The 20,340-nt window shown below is 35.9% G+C and overlaps 1 protein-coding gene across 1 annotated transcript in view; it reads right to left on the reverse strand.

The window, feature by feature from the left end:
* ZFPM2 (zinc finger protein, FOG family member 2) overlaps positions 1–20,297 on the reverse strand; it is a 474,885-nt gene extending 454,588 nt beyond the window's left edge. The window contains exon 1 of the mRNA XM_007446542.1: positions 20,241–20,297. Coding sequence (XP_007446604.1) covers positions 20,241–20,280 — 40 coding nt within the window. The 5' untranslated portion in view covers positions 20,281–20,297. The remainder of the gene's footprint in view (positions 1–20,240) is intronic.
* Positions 20,298–20,340: the final 43 nt, after the last annotated feature.

The following is a 20,340-nucleotide window of genomic DNA, read 5'->3' on the forward strand; positions in this document are numbered from 1 at the left end:
TCTTTCCCTTCTTGAGCTTCTATAATATTAGTATCATCGGGAAAAGGGAGAAAAGCAAAGAGTTTGAAGCTTTGAGATTTACAAATTCCATATATATATGGAATATATATACACATACTAAATATATATATATATATATATATATATATGGAAGTGTAAACTAGAATAAACATAATTTTTCTTAAAAGTTTATCTAGAAACTCATGAAATTTATTTCCTCAAATTCTTCAAGTAAGGAGATTAAAAATGTCCATTATCAATCTCAACCCAGTGGCAAAATGTTTAGACAACAAATTTTCCTACCCCTGCAGCAGTGTGAAGCTGCCGTCTTTCCCCACCCCGCAGACTCTGACGTGCTAACATGGTGTCCCTGCCAAATTCTTGGCATTGGAAGAGGGGGGAAGAGGCCATACCATAACGTGTTGATAAAGAGGAGATAGAAATAGCAAACCAGCTGGATTGTCCTAATAAAGTATGTCTGGGATTTAGAGACACAACAACTATGTGTTCGGGTCATCCAAATGCATTTTAACTAACTGGTTTCTTCAGTGACCTTTTCAGATACTCCACTCAGAAGCTTTCTAAATGAATTTTATGTGTTAACTCCAGAACTGTCTGGAGGGAAGGAAAAAAACCCTTACTTACATTTTATGGTAATGATTATTATACCCAAGGCACCCCAGGTTATTTAATACCAAAAAATTACACAAAATGACCTGTAACAGATGTCATAAATTTAAAAAATATTTACCAGTTTCTATGTGTGGTGAATATACTACATTCACTATCAATATATTTTATAAAGCATTTCCCAATGAATCTTAAAATACTTTCTTCCTTGGGAATAAAGTACACGTTCCTTAAAAAGTGACTTCAGGGTTGTCTGGGAGAAGAGCTTTAATTATTTAGAATATTCAACAAGTTCTATCTTTTTACTCCAACTAGGAACAGTATTTTTTTAAAAATAATTCATTTAAATATTTGTCTATTAAAATATGCAAACCAAACACATTAAACTTATATTTTGAATACCTGGGGATATTTATCACTACAAGAGAACAATTTATTTTTATGGATTTGACCTCAAAAATGCCAATAATAAAGATGCTTTACTAGTGTATGCCTAGTACTGGTCTAAGCTCTTTGCATGTATTAATCCATTTAATCCTCATAATAGCCCTTGTTTAGGTTCTTTAATAACCTCTTTTTAACAAATGGAGGAAACTGAGTCACAGATTAAGTAGTGGGTTGGCCAAAACGTTTGTTCAGCTTTTCATAACATCTTAGAGAAAAACCTGAACGAACTCTTTGGCCAACCCAATAACTTGCTCAAGGACACGAAACAATAAGGTGGCTGAGCTGGAATCAGAACCCGGATGTAAGACTGCAAATTTCTGAAAGAGAATACCACCCATGCCCTCTCTCTAAAGGGTGACTGACTCAATCCCTTTCTAAATAAAAAGGTTAATATGTGGCTTTGTGCTGCACATCCACTCAAGTGTCATCCCATAGCCAGCCAATGAACTTTGTGTCTTCAAGTTAATGTATAAGTTTACCAACACGCTCATTTTCAAGTAGATAGCTTACAAAGTTACTTCCTAGATTATTCAGTCCTCTGGGCTAACACCTTCCCGCAGAGTGGCTAAGAAGAGGCAGCACCGCCTTTGATCACGATACGAGGCATGTAACAGGTCACCCAATTCTGAAAATGGATCCTAGTAACATCAATAATTCTGATGACTCTTCACCCCTGAAACCAGTCGTCCTAGAAAATGTTGTAGAGCCTTCTGGACAAAGGTAGTTTTAACAGATCAACTTTAATAATTTATTCTACTAGGCCTTGCTCTGAGTCTATTTTTAGTGCTGACCACTAACTTTATCATCATGAAAACCACTTGTGGCTTTTCAACACTTGATGGCTGGGATATCAGCAGGCCACATGGAAGCAGGGGGCTGGATCCACTTTGGGTGTGTTTTCCGCTGATGCTTTCCTTTACTTCTCTGAGTCTTTAAGAATAGAAATCTTACAACAAAACAGAAACAAACTCAGAACAAACTAGTGTACCAGTGGGGACAGAGACGGGGCAAGAGGCAAGAGAGCGGTAGAGGATTAAGAAGAGGTACAAACTACTGTGTATAAAATAATTAAGAAACAAGGATGTGTTGTACAACACAGGGAATATAGCCAATATCTTATAATAACTTTAGAGGGAGTGTAATCTATAAAAATATTGAATCACTATGCCGTACAGCTGAAAGTAAAATAATATTGTAAATCAACTATACTTTAATTAAAAAAAGAATAGACTTCTTAACGGCAAGACATACCTCAAGAAGCCAAGTCAATTTTTTTTTTCATACACCTAGTTCTCTATTTACACAAAGTCATTGCATAATGCCACTCATGAGATGGATTTACCTACATTCGACTATGCATCTGGGTAGCACCTCCATCCAAAATGAGAATCTAAAATCCAATAAAAACTTCAACCCCACATGGGTTTTTCAGAATCCATGAGAATGAACTGAATGAAATTGACCTTTTGGTCATATGTTGTAACAAGGCTGAAATTTTTAGAACAGTCTCAGGTAAAAACAGACTTAGCAAGATGTATTAGGTTTAGGTTCCTTCAAATGAGAGTAACAAACATTTCATTTGTTTTCCAGTTATAATTTGCCTCAACTCCGTATGTTACTTCTATACCAACTTTATGCCCACCTCTTTAAAAGTATTTGACAAAAAATCAACATAGGTCATTTCCTTTTCCACTCTGTAATAATTATCAGAGGAAATTTATGGTGGCATTTATGATTCAAGACCTTCATGCTTTCTCAGGGTGTCCTTCTTAAATCCCAGTGAAACTCTAAGCTGTAGCTTATACCATGCTCCGGTCCATCTCCTGCTTCTACTGTTGCTGTTGATCCCACAAGAACATATGAGATAGTTTGGAAGATTTTCAAGGATACAAAATCATTAGGAAGGTGCAAAAAAGAGCAACATATTTGGCACAGAACCAATTTATAAATATGTCTGCATATAATAATGTGAAGAAAAAGAACAGGCATCTTAAAATCACTCAGAAAGTAAAACACTGGATATGGGTTCAAGATGAACTGTTTCAGGCAGAGCAGGACAAAATTTCGGAACTCAGAAAAACATCATCATGGGGATAAACTTCTTTTTGTAGGACAGGGCCTATAATAGTACCTCACATTTTAAGGAATAGATCTTTCATCAAAAACCAAACTATCATACACTATATCGGAGGTTAAGAACACAGCCATGATCTATGCTGAGAATAGAGAAACGCTGTACTTTAAAAGGCGATGTATTAAATTCCTTTTCTCTGTGCTATTTCCTTCTACAAAGTAAAACAGAGCTTAATCTTCACTTGAGTGCTCACTTTGGGTATATTCTCATATTAAGGTTAATAAGGACGATAGAAAAAATGATCATTATAGCTCTTCTCGCTCACAGTAAAGTCCGAATTGGACAGATATTGGAATATTTTATTAAATATTTTTCCATCTCCTATCCTTTCTTCCCAACCCCCAACCATATTTCTATCCTCCCAACTACACAACTGAGGGGAAGATAAGCAATTATACTGGCAATATGTACTTGACTATTTCCTACCCCTCACACACCTCCCCCTCACAACAGAATTTATTAGTAGCAGTAATGGTAATGGTATGACAATAAGGGAATCTATGTCCTCCTCCAAATTTCCAGTCCTAATTCCCAGAGAAAAGCATCATTAATAATTTGTTGCACATTTTCAGACACTTTTCATGAAAATATATACATATATATGTATCTATTCGTTCTTTCATTTCTTAAAATACAAGTAGAGAGATGCCATACTGAAATATTTTTTTTCACTTTATAAGTCTTTCAGATATTATAGCAGCATGGACACATCTGTCTCATCCTTTATAACACGTGAATGACACTGGGGATCGCTCCACAACTTTATTTAATCCATCCCCTATTAATGGATGTTTAGGTAATTTCTAATTATTTGCTATTACAAACCATGCTGTAAGAGCACACATATGAAGGTTTCTATGGGATATGCGGAATTGCTAGGTCAAAGAGTATATGTGCAATTTTAATAGCTATAAACTGACAAATTGTCTTTCAAAGAGGTTGCAGCAATTGGCAATCCCAGTTACAACTGGTCTGCCCACTTGCTATTGAAAATTTATCCTTCTCGATATCCAGTTACAAAATTAGGCTAATGCATATGAATGAATGCAAAACTACCCTCAAAGACAATCTTGTGAGTTAAGCACAAACAGATTCAATTAAAAAGATATTGCTCTGTTCATTTATTTTCGCATGCGTTGTCTCACTCAATAAAATATTCATAGTAAACTACTGAATGCCCTCAGTGACTGTTTTAGCCATCCGCTACAATGCTGTTATTAAATCAACATCTAAAAGTTGGAGGGTAGCACAGAGGTCTAAGGTTAAATTCAAGATATCAATAATTGTTTAACAAAATGAAAGTTGACTAGAACCCACTGTCAGCTCACGGTTTTCTTGTCCTCTCATACCAAATTGGTAATTACCAAATACATTCAAAATCCACTAATCGGGCTCTATTTTTCAAAATCTGCATTGACCATCAATTACCTAAAGAATAAGTTCAAGTTCTTTAACACAGCACACAGAGTCCTTTAAAACTCTGGTCCCAAATCAAGTTCAAGCTGCATTCTCTGTCACTGTTTTCTATGTACTTTTCATCCTTGCTCGCAACTATTCACTGGACCTTGAAAATGTTATGTTCTTAATGCCTTTCTGCTCTTGGCCAAGCTGTTGATTCTGTTGGGATACAATTCCCTCTTGTCCTGACCGGATCTTCAACTCCTCCTTCAAGACCCAGCTTAAGTAAGATCTCATCCTGGAGGCTTATCCTGAGCCACAGAGGCATCTTCGTACCCATATCACTTTCTAGTTCCATCTATCAAGAACATATTACAGTGTACAGTAATCATGCCTTTCTCCTTCACTATCTAATGTGCTACTTGACAGGAGAGACCATAGTTTGTTGATTTTTGTATTTTCTCCTCCCTATGGTTTAGCACATTACACACAATTGATACTTTGTTTAATGACTGTTGAATGAAGAAATGGGAGTTCATTTAATTTAAATATAAGGCATGTGAGTAACTCTTTTTCTTTTGGGTGGAAAACTGCAAAACCACTTTAATTAAAAGATAAACCACAGGAAATGATGTTGAGTTTTAAAAAATTGTTCATTCATTCAGCTAATATTCTTTGAGTGTTTGCTACGTTCCAGGTACTCTTCTAGCAACTGGAGGTACAGAAGTGAACAAGACCAGGTCCTGCCCATCGATCTTAGATTCCGGTGAGAAGTCATCTAATAAAGAAGTACACATACTAACAGATGAAAAAAGAAGATAATTTCAGATAAATATCAGTGAAATGAAAATAAAATGAGGTAACAGGCTAGAGAGCAAACTGAGGCATTTTCTGTATGGGGACAGAAAATTCTAAATGAGGGCTAAGGGAGGCCTTTCTTAACAGTTGACATGTGAAGTGAAAAGTGAATGATAAGAAGAAGACAGCCATATGGAAATCTAGGGAAATGGCATTTCAGAGAGGGAAGCAGCTTGGCATGTTCAAGGAACAAAATGAAGACCAGTAAAGATAAAATGTAGTGAATGTAGGTGGCTTATGGGGGCCAGTCAGGGTAGGAATTGGGAAGAGAAGTGGCACATGGTCATGGTATACTTGGTGATCAGGTCAGACAAGCAGGCAACAAATAGATCACAGAGGATGCAATAAGCAATGATTGTTAAAAACTCTGATGTCATTTGAAAAGGACATCCACTGGAGGACTTACAACAGCAAGGTGATAAGATTTGATTTTATGATTTTGAAAGAATCTTTTGGCAAATAAAAATGAAACTGTTCCCCTTTTATACGGCTACATTTTGCAATGTAACAAGTGATCATATAGCCACCTACACAGAAATTCTTTTGAGTGGTCTTAAAGTTTTGGTGGGGCTGTGAAGCCCATTGAGTGTCTCATAAAAACCTCTTCCCAGAAAAATTCTTAAATACACAAAATTTTGTATAAAATGTCTGGATATTCTCAAAGTCTTCAAAGTCTATGGATCCCAGGCTAAAAGTTCTTGATTCAATATATAATAATTAATTTTTCCTTCTTGGGCTAATAAGAACAATGTGCACTCAACATTTGTTTCACCTCTGGTAATACCTAAGAGATTATTTCTCAGTATAAAGAACACCGGTGATAACCAGTTTAGAGAAAACAAATCCCTAAAAGTCTTTCTTAGTAACATCCCACACCTGAACCCTTTTGTTCATCTTTTTTCAAAATGTAAACTTACAAACCAAGGATGAAAAAACATAAAAGTGAATGTCAGACTAATCAGTCCAGCCACTGAATCTCAAACTCATATTCTTCCTTAAGTGAGAGTTCCGAAGCCATAGAACTAATCAAGAAATTGCAGTCTAGCTGACCAAATAGCTGATTGCTACTTTCCATTCACAGGGACCGCTGATCTTAATTATTTTTATGATGTGGCAGTTTCTCATTTGTCAATTCTAATTTTCCTCAATGAATAATTAGATATTTATCTGATGCAGTTTACCCATATGCAAAAAAAGTATGCAGTTGAAAACCTCATGGAGTGTTCTAATTTCCCTAACACCACACACAAAAATAAACTCAAAATGTATTAAAGACCTAAATGTAAGGCCAGACACTATAAAACTCCTGGAGGAAAACATAGGCAGAACACTCTATGACATACATCACAGCAAGATCCTTTTTGACCCACCTCCTAGAGAAATGGAAATAAAAACAAAAATAAACAAATGGGACCTAATGAAACTTCAAAGCTTTTGCATAACAAAAGAAACCATACAACCCTCAGAATGGGAGAAAATATTTGCAAATGAAGCAACTGACAAAGGATTATTCTCCAAAATTTACAAGCAGCTCATGCAGCTCAATATCAAAAAAACAAACAACCCAGTCCAAAAATGGGCAGAAGACCTAAATAGACATTTCTCCAAAGAAGATATACAGATTGCCAACAAACACATGAAAGGATTCTCAACATCACTAATCATTAGAGAAATGCAAATCAAAACTACAATGAGGTATCACCTCACACTGGTCAGAATGGCCATCATCAAAAAATCTGCAAACAATAATTGCTGGAGAGGGTGTGGAGAAAAGGAACCCCTCTTGCACTGCTGGTGGGAATGTAAATTGATACAGTCACTATGGATAGCAGTATGAAGGTTTCTTAAAAAACTAAAAATAGAACTACCATATGACCCAGCAATCCCACTACCAGGCATATACCCTGAGAAAACTATAATTCAAAAAGAGACATGTACCACAATGTTCATTGCAGCACTATTTACAATAGCCAGGACATGGAAGCAATCTAAGTGTCCATCGACAGAGGAATGGATAAAGAAGATGTGGCACAGATATACAACGGAATATTACTCAGCCATAGAAAGAAACGAAATTGAGTTATTTGTGGTGAGTTGGATGGACCTAGAGACTGTCATACAGAGTGAATTAAGTCAGAAAGAGAAAAACAAATACCGTATGCTAACACATATATATGGAATCTAAAAAAAAAAAAATGGTCCTGAAGAAACTAGAGGCAGGACAGGAATAAAGACACAGACATAGAGAATGGACTTGAGGACACGGGGAGGGGGAAGGGGAAGCTGGGACAAAGTGAGAGAGTGGCATGGACATATATACACTACCAAATGTAAAACAGATAGCTAGTGGGAAGCAGCCACATAGCACAGGGAGATCAGCTCGGTGCTTTGTGTCCACCTAGAGGGGTGGGATAGGGAGGGTGGGAGGGAGATGTAAGAGGGAGGAGATATGGGGATACATGTTTATGTATAGTTGATTCACTTTGTGATACAGCAGAAATTAACACACCATTGTAAAGCAATTATACTCCAATAAAGATGTTAAAAAAAAATGGAATAACAGAAACAGACAAAAAATGCTAAAGGAATAAAAGGGTTCAGAAGGCAGTATTAGATAATCTATGATCCTGTGTGTGTGCACATGCACAGAAAAGCAAATTAATAAACTTTAGAGGGCTTCCCTGGTGGCGCAGTGGTTGGGAATCTGTCAATTCAGGGGACACGGGTTCGAGCCCTGGTCTGGGAAGATCCCACATGCCGCGGAGCCACTAAGCCCGTGAGCTACAACTACTGAGCCTGCGCGTCTGGAGCCTGTGCTCCGCAACGGGAGAGGCCGCAACGGTAAGAGGCCCACGCACCACGATGAAGAGTGGCCCCGCTCGCCGCAACTGGAGAAAGCCCTCGCACAGAAATGAAGACCCAACACAGCCAAAAATAAATAAATAAATTTATTTTAAAATAAATTTATAAATTAAATAAATTTAAAATAAAAAAATAAACTTTAGACAGCTGCTCATGGATATGCAGAAAAATAAAACCTCTAAATACTTATCAAAGCAATTTTCATTTTACAACTGTTATACCACCTTAAAACGAAACAATTTTTACTGAATAACTGAGAAATGTATCACAGACTTATACAGCAACTGTGCTAGGGAAATCCACTTGTGTTCTCATTTCCCTAATGTAACAAAAAGTATTGACCATTATTAGCTACCACCAGTAAATAACATCCATCAGTAATGTGACCATCAGAACAGAATCACTAAAGTGCTTCTTTTGCCTGAAACATCTTTCTGAAAAAGTTTTTGTAACCACACCTATAATGATTCCTCATTATTCCTGAGACAATAGATAGAGAGAGAGAGAGGTAGACAGATAGATAGATAGGTCTCTTTGTTCCATATAAATGTATGTAGAAGACACGAGGTCATTTTCTTATGGCACCTTTCTTGGAAGTATTACTAATCACGACTGAAATGGCCATTAGCCCCCATTCCCTGATCATTTATTATGAGTACCACTTCAGGTTTTGGCGCATGTGCTTTCATACAGTATTCCCCTTATACTATCAGTAATACAGCACCTTGCAGAATTCATCCTGTTGGTATTAAGCCTACAGTATTAGCTGAGACCCAACTGTCCTTTGGAGATCTGACCCTTAAAACTCAGAGAAAAGCGATACATCCTAAAGGATTTCTAAAGAGAATCAAACTGCCCTAAATCTAAATTCAAATCCAAGCTGTCCAAATTCCAATACTATAACGGTTTTACTAATTTTCATGGCTAACATTGGAAAACATTTTCTTCTGAAACTAGCTATTTTGGTTTTCTTTCTTTCCTTTTTCTTTCTTCCCTTCCTTGTTTCTTCTAATAGTAGACATAATTTATCTAATTTACCTAATAGTAGATATAATCAATATCTACTATTAATTATGTTCAAACTCAAAAGCGATCTACAGTGTTGTTCTGTAGTAGCATATAAACTGGCTAACATATATTTTAGGCAATTTTAATATGTCAAGAATTTGGGATTTTCCATGATTAAAATACAAAGAAACATTATAATAATCCTATCACCAGCAAGAGTAAAGTTCAGCAAACTACAGCCACAATCATTCACTAACAGACCCGTACAAAATATAAAGTTCTCCCATTGTGCCTAGAAAGGTTTTCCCAAACTCTGACATGTCTAAACCATGTAATAGAATATTTTTCACCTAAGCTTCGCATAATCTATGATACCCAAACACCTGGAGCTGATAACTCTAGATTAATTTACATTGTAATTTCCCCTCAGTAAATCTATATTTCTCCATAAAAAGTATTTTCTAATATTAAATTTACCCAATTTATGTGTCATGATTATTTTTGCCTTACAAGATTATAATAAAATGAAATACGCAAAAGTCATTATATATTGCAAAGTATCACATAAAATATCACATAATTATTAAAAAAACATATGCCCTTGCCCTTGTGACATAAAGCATGTAAAAACATTAGATTAAAAAAACAGGAAGGTAGTCACAGATTTCTGTTTGTAGACTGAATCTTCATGCCTTTAAGTGACTATCAAACATTAGGACCTAGACCTAAAAAAGAAAGACTGAAATATTAACAATGTCCCACCTTGTGGGAGCTCAACATCACTTGACACTACACAGAAACTGACCTTTTTGTCCTTCAGGCTTGCCTACCCAGCCCCATCTTCTATCGCAAAAGCCAAATCATCTGATCCCAAACTAACTGTCAACTGCCTGTGATGGTGGGGAAGCCAGACATCAATCAATCAGGTTTTATCAGACGCTCTCTTCGTTTCTCTGTTGTGCTCATCTTATCATCTGACCCAGTTGTAGCCCTGACTTCAGAAGCTTAAGCAACTTGATGACAAAATATGTGCCGGTTTGTCCAAGATGCACATCGTTAAGAAGTGGGGTGATATTTTTAGCAGCTACTTAATATATTTGCAAAAGAACTCTTGAATATTTCAGATCTGCACAGGCCCCATGCTGGTCAGTCTCTCCTGCCCACTGAGTCTGTTCTTGGCTGTGGGAGGCCCAATAAATAAAAAATCTGTAAAAGTACTTAGGTACAAGTCAAACATCACTGGGAAATGTCACTGTTTTCATGATAATGTGGGCAGAAAGGCTAACAGAATGAGAATTTCAGGATGTCACTTCAAGAAAAGAAAGAAGACCTAATTGATAAATGTGCACAATACAAATTCAGATAGTTTTATCCCAAATAAATAAAAATAAGTCAGAAAATTAAAAGCCTTTTTATCTATTCCTATTGACTGGAGTCTTGGAGGAAAAAAATTTTAGACTGTCAATGCTGTTGGCAAATCTACATTAGCTGTCCCACTGCTCTAATGATATAAAGAATGCACTCGTACACATAAACTAGTTGGGTAAGGAATCAACTGTGACATAGATTATGAGTTTAAAATTTTTTAATTCAAAGAAAATATCTTTTACATAATTTTTACACAAAAGTGAGAAGAGTGAAATATAGTCATATTTTGTGGATATAAATACTCTATGTTAGCATAAGTATCCACTTGCTTAACTTAGTCTTCTTTTTTCTTCAAGAAGTAATTAATTTTTAAGATTTTCCTTAAAATCAAAAGAACAACTTTTATGACGAATATAGGATTTTCACTAAAGGCAATGTTGTCAATATCCCACCCAGCTCTCATTAAAATCTTCACTGAACTATATCTTGAAAGTATTTTAAAAGCAGCATAAAATTTATCTACAAAACTTATTCACATAAATACATACCTTAATCATAAAAGTATGGGCTATGAACATCACAATGTATTACAGTGATAATATTTTGACATGGATGAAAATGCACACCATGAAAATAATTTGTACACAACAAATGAGAGAGTACAAGACTAATTTGTACAGCATTTCAAAAGATTCCCACTGAATTCAAAGCGCTTTATTAAAAAGAAAATTTTTTTAAAGTCTTTGAACTTCTCAGTAGACACAGTAAGCAAGAATTCTTACTAAAGTTAATGATAACACAAATTTGTATCATTTAATTTTAACTAATCAGAACTTTTAATTGAATTACCTGATAATCTTTAAAACCTTTCTTCTAAATTAGGGAATTTAAATGTAGTAAGCAAGAGGGAAATGGACAATATTTAGTGTATTCAATTATTATTTACTATCATTATTATTTTTTATTATCTTTAAAGCCACTTAGTAGTATAAGATTTTCAGCTATTTTTTTGGCACACATTTAGAGGAATCTGGCCCTCAACTGAACTTGAATATCTGTCAATTAACTATTTTTAATCTTCTAACTTCCAGTTTATTGCAGGCTCACAACAATTTCAGAATATACCACAACAAAGCAAGTCTTTCTTAAAGAGTACACATTATTCATATCCCAAACGAACAACTAATAAGAAAATTAAAAGTTCCAGATCAATAGGTAATAAAGGACAAATATTTGTCTCAGTTTTGTAATTAATTCTTCACCCCACTCAAGTTTAAAGATATTTCCAAATTTTGAAATAAATAAAATAATTTTAGAGATTGTGGCTAAAAAACCTATGTCAAGTAACTCACACAAGAAATCTTCCATATGCAATATTATATAGATGTCAACTTGTTGAAAATTCCCTTCTACTGTCTCAACAAGAGATGTTCACCAAAGTTCTACAAATGTAGATTAGAGTAATTCATATCTTCAAAAGGATTTCTCTAAGAAGGGAATCAACTAAAAAATAATGTTAAATATATCTTCAATAAATGTCCGTTTAGAGATAATTTTAGATGCATTTTAAGGTTTAAAATAGCTTTTAAAATAGGCTGCACAAAAGCTAGGTGTTACAGCTTTTTTGTGGGCTATTAAAATTATATATGTTTGTGGTAGCCTATATATAAGCTATTTAATATATATTTGTGGTAGTTGGTTAAGATACATCTAACATTATCAAAAGTCAAATCATGTATAAGAAACATCAGGCTAATACCATTCAACAACTTCTAACAATTCAAAGGGGCAACAGTCAGTGGCAGATGCCCAGATGAAATGAAGGTCTATTTAATAATAAATATCACACTAGTGCCTCTTATAAACATATTCCCTTTATTTTTTTACACTCATGGGGATATTACCAGAATATTAAATATGAAATGGCACTGCCTTGCAGACTATATAAAGAGTTGACTTTCAGCTATTACATGGACAATGCCTGGAAATGAATAAGCAATTATATGGCATTGGTTATAGCCATCAGGCACTCAACATTCATTTTTAAAATCTCCAAAATCATGAGATACATATACAGTTTCCCCATATACAAACTTATTTAAGTTTATTTAGTGCCCACAAGCTTAAGAGTAAAGTAGAGCATTTCAGGCACCATTTCTAAATCCAGTTTTTACTCTTTAGCATAATTTTTTAAAAGAATAAGATGAATTTCCAAGGATCTGATTTAGAAAAAAAAAAAAATGTTTATTTTAAGTGATCACTGTCTCTTAGAAATATCAACAAAATAGCATGTCTTTTGTTTCCTGGCTTTTGCAGCTTAGGACCTTTTATTATCTTTGCAAACACCCTTTGAAGACATCTATCCTTTCAGCTTACTACATTAGGATTTCCTTTATTAGCAATGAATATTTGTTGACACTAAAATAGTCCCATGACACTTCTTCCATGGACCTTTCACAGCAAAACTCTCTGGCCTCAGACATGGGACTGGTTATCCTGCACCCATCGTGAGGCAAAACTGGTCCTCAAAAGTACTTTAAAAATAGTGGATACGTTATTAAAATGGACCAGAAAAGAAGGGATGAAAGAGAAAAAATAAGAGCTTCTTATTTTAACACCTGAAGTCTTGACCAAAGCCAGTTCTACCCAGTAATTATCAAATATTCATTTTTAGGAGTATTTGTCAAAAGCACAAATTACCAAGGCTTTAAATAATCCTGACTAGACAATTCTTCTCTTTTTGTCCTCTCAAAAAGACAGTCTGACAGTAATGGTATGACACCCTCTCAGACAAGCCTCTCGGCAGTAATATTTAAATCTTACCTATCCCTTGTGATTGGAATTCAGGCTCTATTCGCAAAAACTAAATCAATGTTCTTAGAGTTCAAACTAGATCCCTAAACAGTTTGCCACTCTCTATGCACAGATAAGATAAACTTTCTTTGACCCAAGAGATGAAGTTGCCATGACGATCAGAGAGTCCACTTTCTATATTGATATTTTGCTGATGTAACAACAAATAGAACCAGATCCTAGTGCTGATAATGGTGATTAATTAATACTAATATTGATCCCTACAAGCAAGAGACAAGGCTATTAACTTGAAGCCTGAAAAGTCAATTGTTACCTGTGGCAGAGATACTAGGAGCTGATTTGGAAGCATAATAAACAAATGTGCTATCTTTATGCTAATACCTTTAAAGAGAGAGTTCTTTCTAGAATGCCAAATATTGCGATGTCTGAGCTTATTAATTTAATTGCATTTCAGCTTTTAAAAATGTAACCTATTGAATGATACATACTTACCCCTTTATCTATGGTGGAAACACATTCTCTGGGACTGAAGTAACAGACTTTTGCTGCTGTTCATTTGGTGAGGGAATGAACTGATAATTTTACACAGTGGCAGGCGCTGAATCAGACAGGGTTTCAAAAATACCTGCAGTGTTCTTCTGAAATGTCCTACTAATCCTTCGGAATTGGGAAAGTAACAAAAACTCCAAGGGAATATGATTTGGAGAATGAGAGCTCCAAAGTTAATGTATTCACTCACATTTTCTAGTGAACAAAGATTGCATTCAAAAAAGTATTCTTGAAAATTTTTTTATTCCCAGATAAACCTAATTTTAGATTTTTCACACAATTTAGCCAAACATCAAAAACATGCTCTAAAGTGTCACCTTATGAAAACCTGAATATACATTCTTTTGAAGGAAAGTTCATTTGAGAAGGCATTTTCTTTGAACATAAAAATTAATCACAGAATATAGAATAAATAAGATTACTTTATTCATTTAATACCTTTTTAGCAAAAGGTACATATTGAAAAGGGGATGTGATTAAAATGCCAGTAAGTCCATTCTTGATTTGCCTTGTTTATGGGGAAGAGCAAAAATACCAGTATTAGAAATCCATACATCTAATTCCAGATATGTCATTTTAGCAAACACATTAGCTTCGATCTCATTCTCTCAAAACTTTTTCCAGAGATAAGAACTAGCAGCAAAATGGGCTAATTAGTTTCATTTCTTTGTTTTTATCATGTGGAGGAAGAGCTAATTTAGTCCTTAAATAGTCCTCAAACAGCAGAAATAACATGGATGAGTGGGGCCTTAAAGAACTCATGAATGGGAGAAATGAGTTACCTTAACTGTAACACACAAAGTTAACTTAATTTACACTACCAAACAGGCAAAACATACATACATATGAGCTAGACAACTGACATAATCATTGAATATTTTAACTTATCCCCACAATTAACCAGAAACAAACTGATGTGTAAATCTTTGCATTAACCCTTAAGTATATAATAGATTTTAAATTAGCAGAATGTAAAAATCAGAAGCAAATTGTTTAACTGCACTACTGTCTTGCAAAACTTAACAGTACCAACTTAAACAATATAGGACAAGACACACATTTTCTATGTCTATAGTTAAATAGCTCAGGAAATAAAATTCTAATTTACAAAGACTTATTGGTACCTTGTAATGTCTAAAGTGAACACTGATATCTTATGTGCAATTCAAAGAGATGCTTACACTCCTTATAAATGAACCAATACAATTATATTATTCTTAATGTTTCTACCTATAATTTATAGAAGAGTTCAAACTTCTTTGTCCATTTAAAAAATATTGAGATATATAATATTAAACCTCATAATTTTTCTTACTGCATAATTTTACAAATGAACCACTTTAGAAAGTTACCAGAAGTGGAAAACATAAGAGCTGCTCTTTTAATTCCAAGGCATATCACCAAGTTTTAACCCTAAACTCTTTTATAGCAACTAGGGATGAAAATGCTACCTCATTTATATTTGCATTGTTGACTCCACTGAACTTAAAAAAAAAAAAAAACTGACTTCATGATAATAACTCTTAAAAACTAGGATTCATATATTAGCCATTTTTAAATTTTCCTCTTTTTAAAAAACCTACTAAATATTTATTCTTAGATTTTTCAGAAAAATTCTATGTATTGATATATTTCAAATTTTTAAATAAAGAAATTAATTTTTTACCTTATATTGGGTACCAATCTTTCTATTTTATTGATAAAACAACTATTATACATAATGCATTTTCCGTTATTTCATGGCCAGTGTAAAAATAGGCTTTCTGAAATGTTACTCAGTCAAAAACATAGAAAATAAAATCCCTAACATGAGACATACCATAAGCCAAAGAGAATGGCTTATTTTTTAAATGTTACAGTTAATTATTTTTAAAATCCAAAGAAATGAGTAATATGCTTCAAAGCAAAGATCTCTCTTAATATTTGGCAGGTGAAAAGAAAACATCCTGAGTATAAGAGTGATCAATGTATTTCAAATATGCATAGCATACCCAAACCCCTTTTAAAAAATAATAATATTAATGATAATACAATAGTTAATTAACCCCAAAATTATGGATTGAACATTAATACCAGAAACACTAAAAAAAAAAAAAAAAAAAAAAAAAAAAAAAAAAAAAAAAAAACCCTACACTAGAACAATGAAAAAGAACCACAACCACTTCTTTGTGTAACATAATTTTAAGGTTCTAAAGATGATCCACTTAGAGATTTTCACATTTGCAAATATTAAATAAATTTAATATGCAACGTTCTCATTTAAAACAATAATCATTTTATAAGTAAAACATTTAATATTATGTACTTTTTAAAAAAAATAGCATAAAACATTAAAATGCTACTGTGCAAGTCAGGGACTCATACAGCCTGAATTTATTAGATCATCTCAAATAACAAAAAGGTAATTTATTCACTATGAAAGGATTCCACCTTCTGTAAAAGCCCCTCTACAGAACTGCTAACGAGATTATTCTTAACAGGGGACATTTTACTTTCAAGGTGTATATTCATTCCCAATATCTACTTCACTCAAAAAAAAATTCTGCCTCTTAATTCACCCTTTCTTTTTCCTTCACCACAAATTATTTGGCACATGAACTAGACCGAACATTTCTGTTCTACATGTTTGAAAACATCAAGCAATCTAAAAGTTTTAGGAAAACTGTTCTTGAATGGTATCAAGAAGAGTGCCTTTTCTTAATGTTAGATGAAAATAAAGTACTTGAGTTTCTTTCCTCCCTTTCGATGTCTACATTAACTACTAGCTGGCATTTGCACAAAAAAAAAGAAAAAAAAAATCTTTTCCTGAACCCATAGCCAGTACACTTAAGTGTGAATGAAGTTGGGGACATATAGGGCAGTAAACACATTACTAGAGACAACAGCTTTAAGAAGAAAATGACAGTAAACTGCACACACAACACAGTTACTAATCATAAAGAGATACATTGGTAAAAGAAAAAAAAATCATCATTTCTGTCATAAATTTTGCAGTGCAGCCCCAGAATGGAGAACAATCTGGGCAATTTATTGGCATATTGGCAGGAGGTGATAAGGCTAAAAACAACAACAGCGAGCAGCTGTGCGAGGAGATGGGCAGATAGCATGATATGGCTCCCACACCAAACACCTCCCGTCCTATCAGGGCTTTTTATCAAACCAGGATTACAATAATAGCTCAGGAGAGAAAGCTTCTGAGGGGAGGGCAGAAAATATAGTCTTGGAATAGGAAAAAAAAAATCTGAATTTTGGGACAAAACATGGGGGCAAAATACATAATTTATCACTGTATTATCAGGAAATCCAGGCAGTCTAATCAAGGAGCACTGAGTGACTATTTTTTGCCTTATCATCCAAAGTGGTGGAAACGGAGAAGGAATTATCAGGCTTCTGCAGATTGCTGGGCTGGAATTTTAATGGTAATAATCGGGTTTCTGATGGTATATCTTCTCTGCTTATCTTTCCCATTATCTCCTCTTATCTGGCCAGTCATCATAGCAAATTAATGGTGCTCTTTCAGCGTTGCCTTTTTATCGCTGCCCAAAGAGCACCCAAGGGGATAGAATAAGCAAAATATTAAAATACTGCATAAATCACAATTTTAGATAGCAGGGAACTGTATGCAGTAAAAGAAAAAAAAAAAACTGTGCCCAACAACCTTTTTGTCCTTTAAATTGACTGTCTTCAGAGTTTCTGGTATAAGCTGACTTTTGCTTGTCATAGTTGCTCTAAATTGGGTATGTTTTATCAGCGATGCCAAAGCTTTATTTTCAAATTCTGGACGTTTCCAAGTTTAAAATGCAGTTTCATTAGTTGCATGAAACGCTACTGTTTCAAAATGCATCTCTTTCTGATATTTTCCAAACTTCTATTTGATCCAGAATATCAAAAGCAACACTGTTGTTTGTAATTGTTTAAAAAAATGCTACACTTCTTATACACTACTAAAACTGGAGGGAGAGACCTATCATGGTAATGACTTTGAGTACCGAGACAAACTTCTCCACCTGCAAAACTGCCTCCTCCTCCTGGACAGGCAAAAGGAGGCAAATGCCAATAGGTTACAAACAAAGTGACTTTACAGCTGGTCAAACTAGTATCCCCCCCCCCAAAAAAAAAAACACAGCTATTAGACAGCACTGCTCTATATATAACAATTCAAAGAGCTCTAATTTTTCATTTTCCTTAACAGTGCAAGGGGAGAAGTGTGTCCACATTTGCATCGATTATCACTGTGACCCCAAACTGAATCCACTAAAAGTCTAAACTGCATGTATATTAATAACACATATGAATGCATATATCAGCAGGCAATGATCACTGTCAACAAATATAAATATAATACTTGTCCACTTTCAAATGAGAGAACTTTTAAGTATTTTTGATAGTTAATAAATCACAGCATTCAAATAAGACTAAAATGTTTTATGACCTATAACACAAGTGTAGCATCAGCAATTAGTTCCAACGCTTTAATCTTCAATTATATGAGGTGGACATGGAGAGAAAATAAATTTTAATGTAGCTAATTGGTAAGATAACAAAGTATTTCCAAGTAGAATCAGATGGTCTTTGCACCATACAATCAATTAATATTAATTATTTATTAACAATCTAGACGACAGCCGTGGACTAAAAAGCATTTTGCCTTTAATAATGTTTACAATCATATCTTATAATAAGCACAGTTTTGTACTATAAAATGCAACATTTACACACAGGGATGTGATCAATTTAGTTCTAAAAGGTAAAAGGCAATTAGCTGAAACCATACAATAATCACTCTGAAAAAGTGAAAGTCTTCAAGAACGGTATCTCTACTCAATTAAAACTGCTTTGAGCCAAAAGTTAAGTCCAGTCCTTGCTTTAACCCAAGTTGCAGAAAACAGGAACTTAAGCATAAGAGACGAAATCCACGAAATAAAAGCTATTGAGTCAGGTCTCAGAGGCAAGGCTCGAAATACTTATGTAGCAAACTGCTTATATCCTGGACCCCACTTCATACTGGCTACGTTGATTTATATGATTTATTTTAAAACTACATTAAATGAAATTTTCAACACGAGGAGGTGAGTAGGGTTAATAATCAAGGGGGAAGGAGTGTCATTAAAGCTTTTTCCTAAAATTACACGATAATCAGTTTTACACTAGTTGCCAGACTTTAAACAACACGAAGAAATGGACACACCACATGGCTGGCAAAAAAAAAATAAATAAATAAGGCTGTTTCTCCTTTTCGGCCAAAGCGTTGAAGACATGTCGCAGGGCGACAAAACACCATGGTGAAGGATTTTCCCCCAGACGTGAAAAGTTGGCCGAGTTGAGCTCTGCGGGTGTGTCGGTTTCGGGCAGGTGCCTCTCGCCCTGCGGTGTCCTCTCAGTACCACCCAGGTCCCCGGGGGCTCGGGGGCTTCAGGTCACGCTCTCTGCGGCGCCCAGGCTGCCTTGAACTCCCGCCTTCCGCGCTGGGAAGCGACCGGCGGCCCCTCCCAGCGAGGACTCCCGGCGCCTGCAGGGCCCGAGGTAAACCGCACGCCCGCTCCGCAGACCTCCCCGGCGAAGCGAACCGGACTGGCCCGGAGCCCCCGGCCAGACCCGCAGGGCGGAGGCGCACGGCTGCCTGCTGCAGAGGCGCGAACTTTTACACCTACTTTTTGTTTCGCTTCGGCTTTGGGATCGCGACCCAGACACTGATTTTCCACCGCCTGGGGACGTTGTCCCCCTCGCCCGAAGTCTCGACCAGCTGTTCGGAGAACTAAGTTCTCACCCCCGGTTGCTAAAAAGTGGTCCCCAAGAGTAGCAGCCCGTCAAACGCAACAACAATGACAACAGCCGCGCTAGTAACAAATCTCCTAAATGAGTGGGGCTGCCCAGGCAGGCTCCACGAGACAGCAGCGTTAACTGCGCGCGGGGTCGGGTTAAAAAGGACCCCGGAGCGCGAAGGATGAGCCGAGCAGGAGTGGGCTGCTCGTCGCAGCCGCTGTCTTGCCTGGCGCTCGGGCTGTCCGTGTGTCTGTGCCCGACTAGTTGTCCCTCCAGCTGCTCAGGCAAAGTTTGACAAATCCCGGGCAGCGGGAGCGGATTTCCCCGAGTCTCCCTCCCTTTTCCCGCCCCGCGCGCCCCCCTCCTCAGAAATAATCCCACCAACTCTCGGCCCCCCGTGCAAACTTACGTTTGATCTGCCTGGGTTTGCTCTGCTTTCGCCGGGACATTTCGGCGGCGGCCGCTGCCACTGGGGCTCCCGCGGTGCCCGCGGTCGGGGCTGCCGCTCC

This window comes from Lipotes vexillifer, unplaced genomic scaffold, assembly GCF_000442215.2.
Source record: "Lipotes vexillifer unplaced genomic scaffold, Lipotes_vexillifer_v1.1 scaffold327, whole genome shotgun sequence".
Lineage (NCBI taxonomy): Eukaryota > Metazoa > Chordata > Mammalia > Artiodactyla > Lipotidae > Lipotes > Lipotes vexillifer.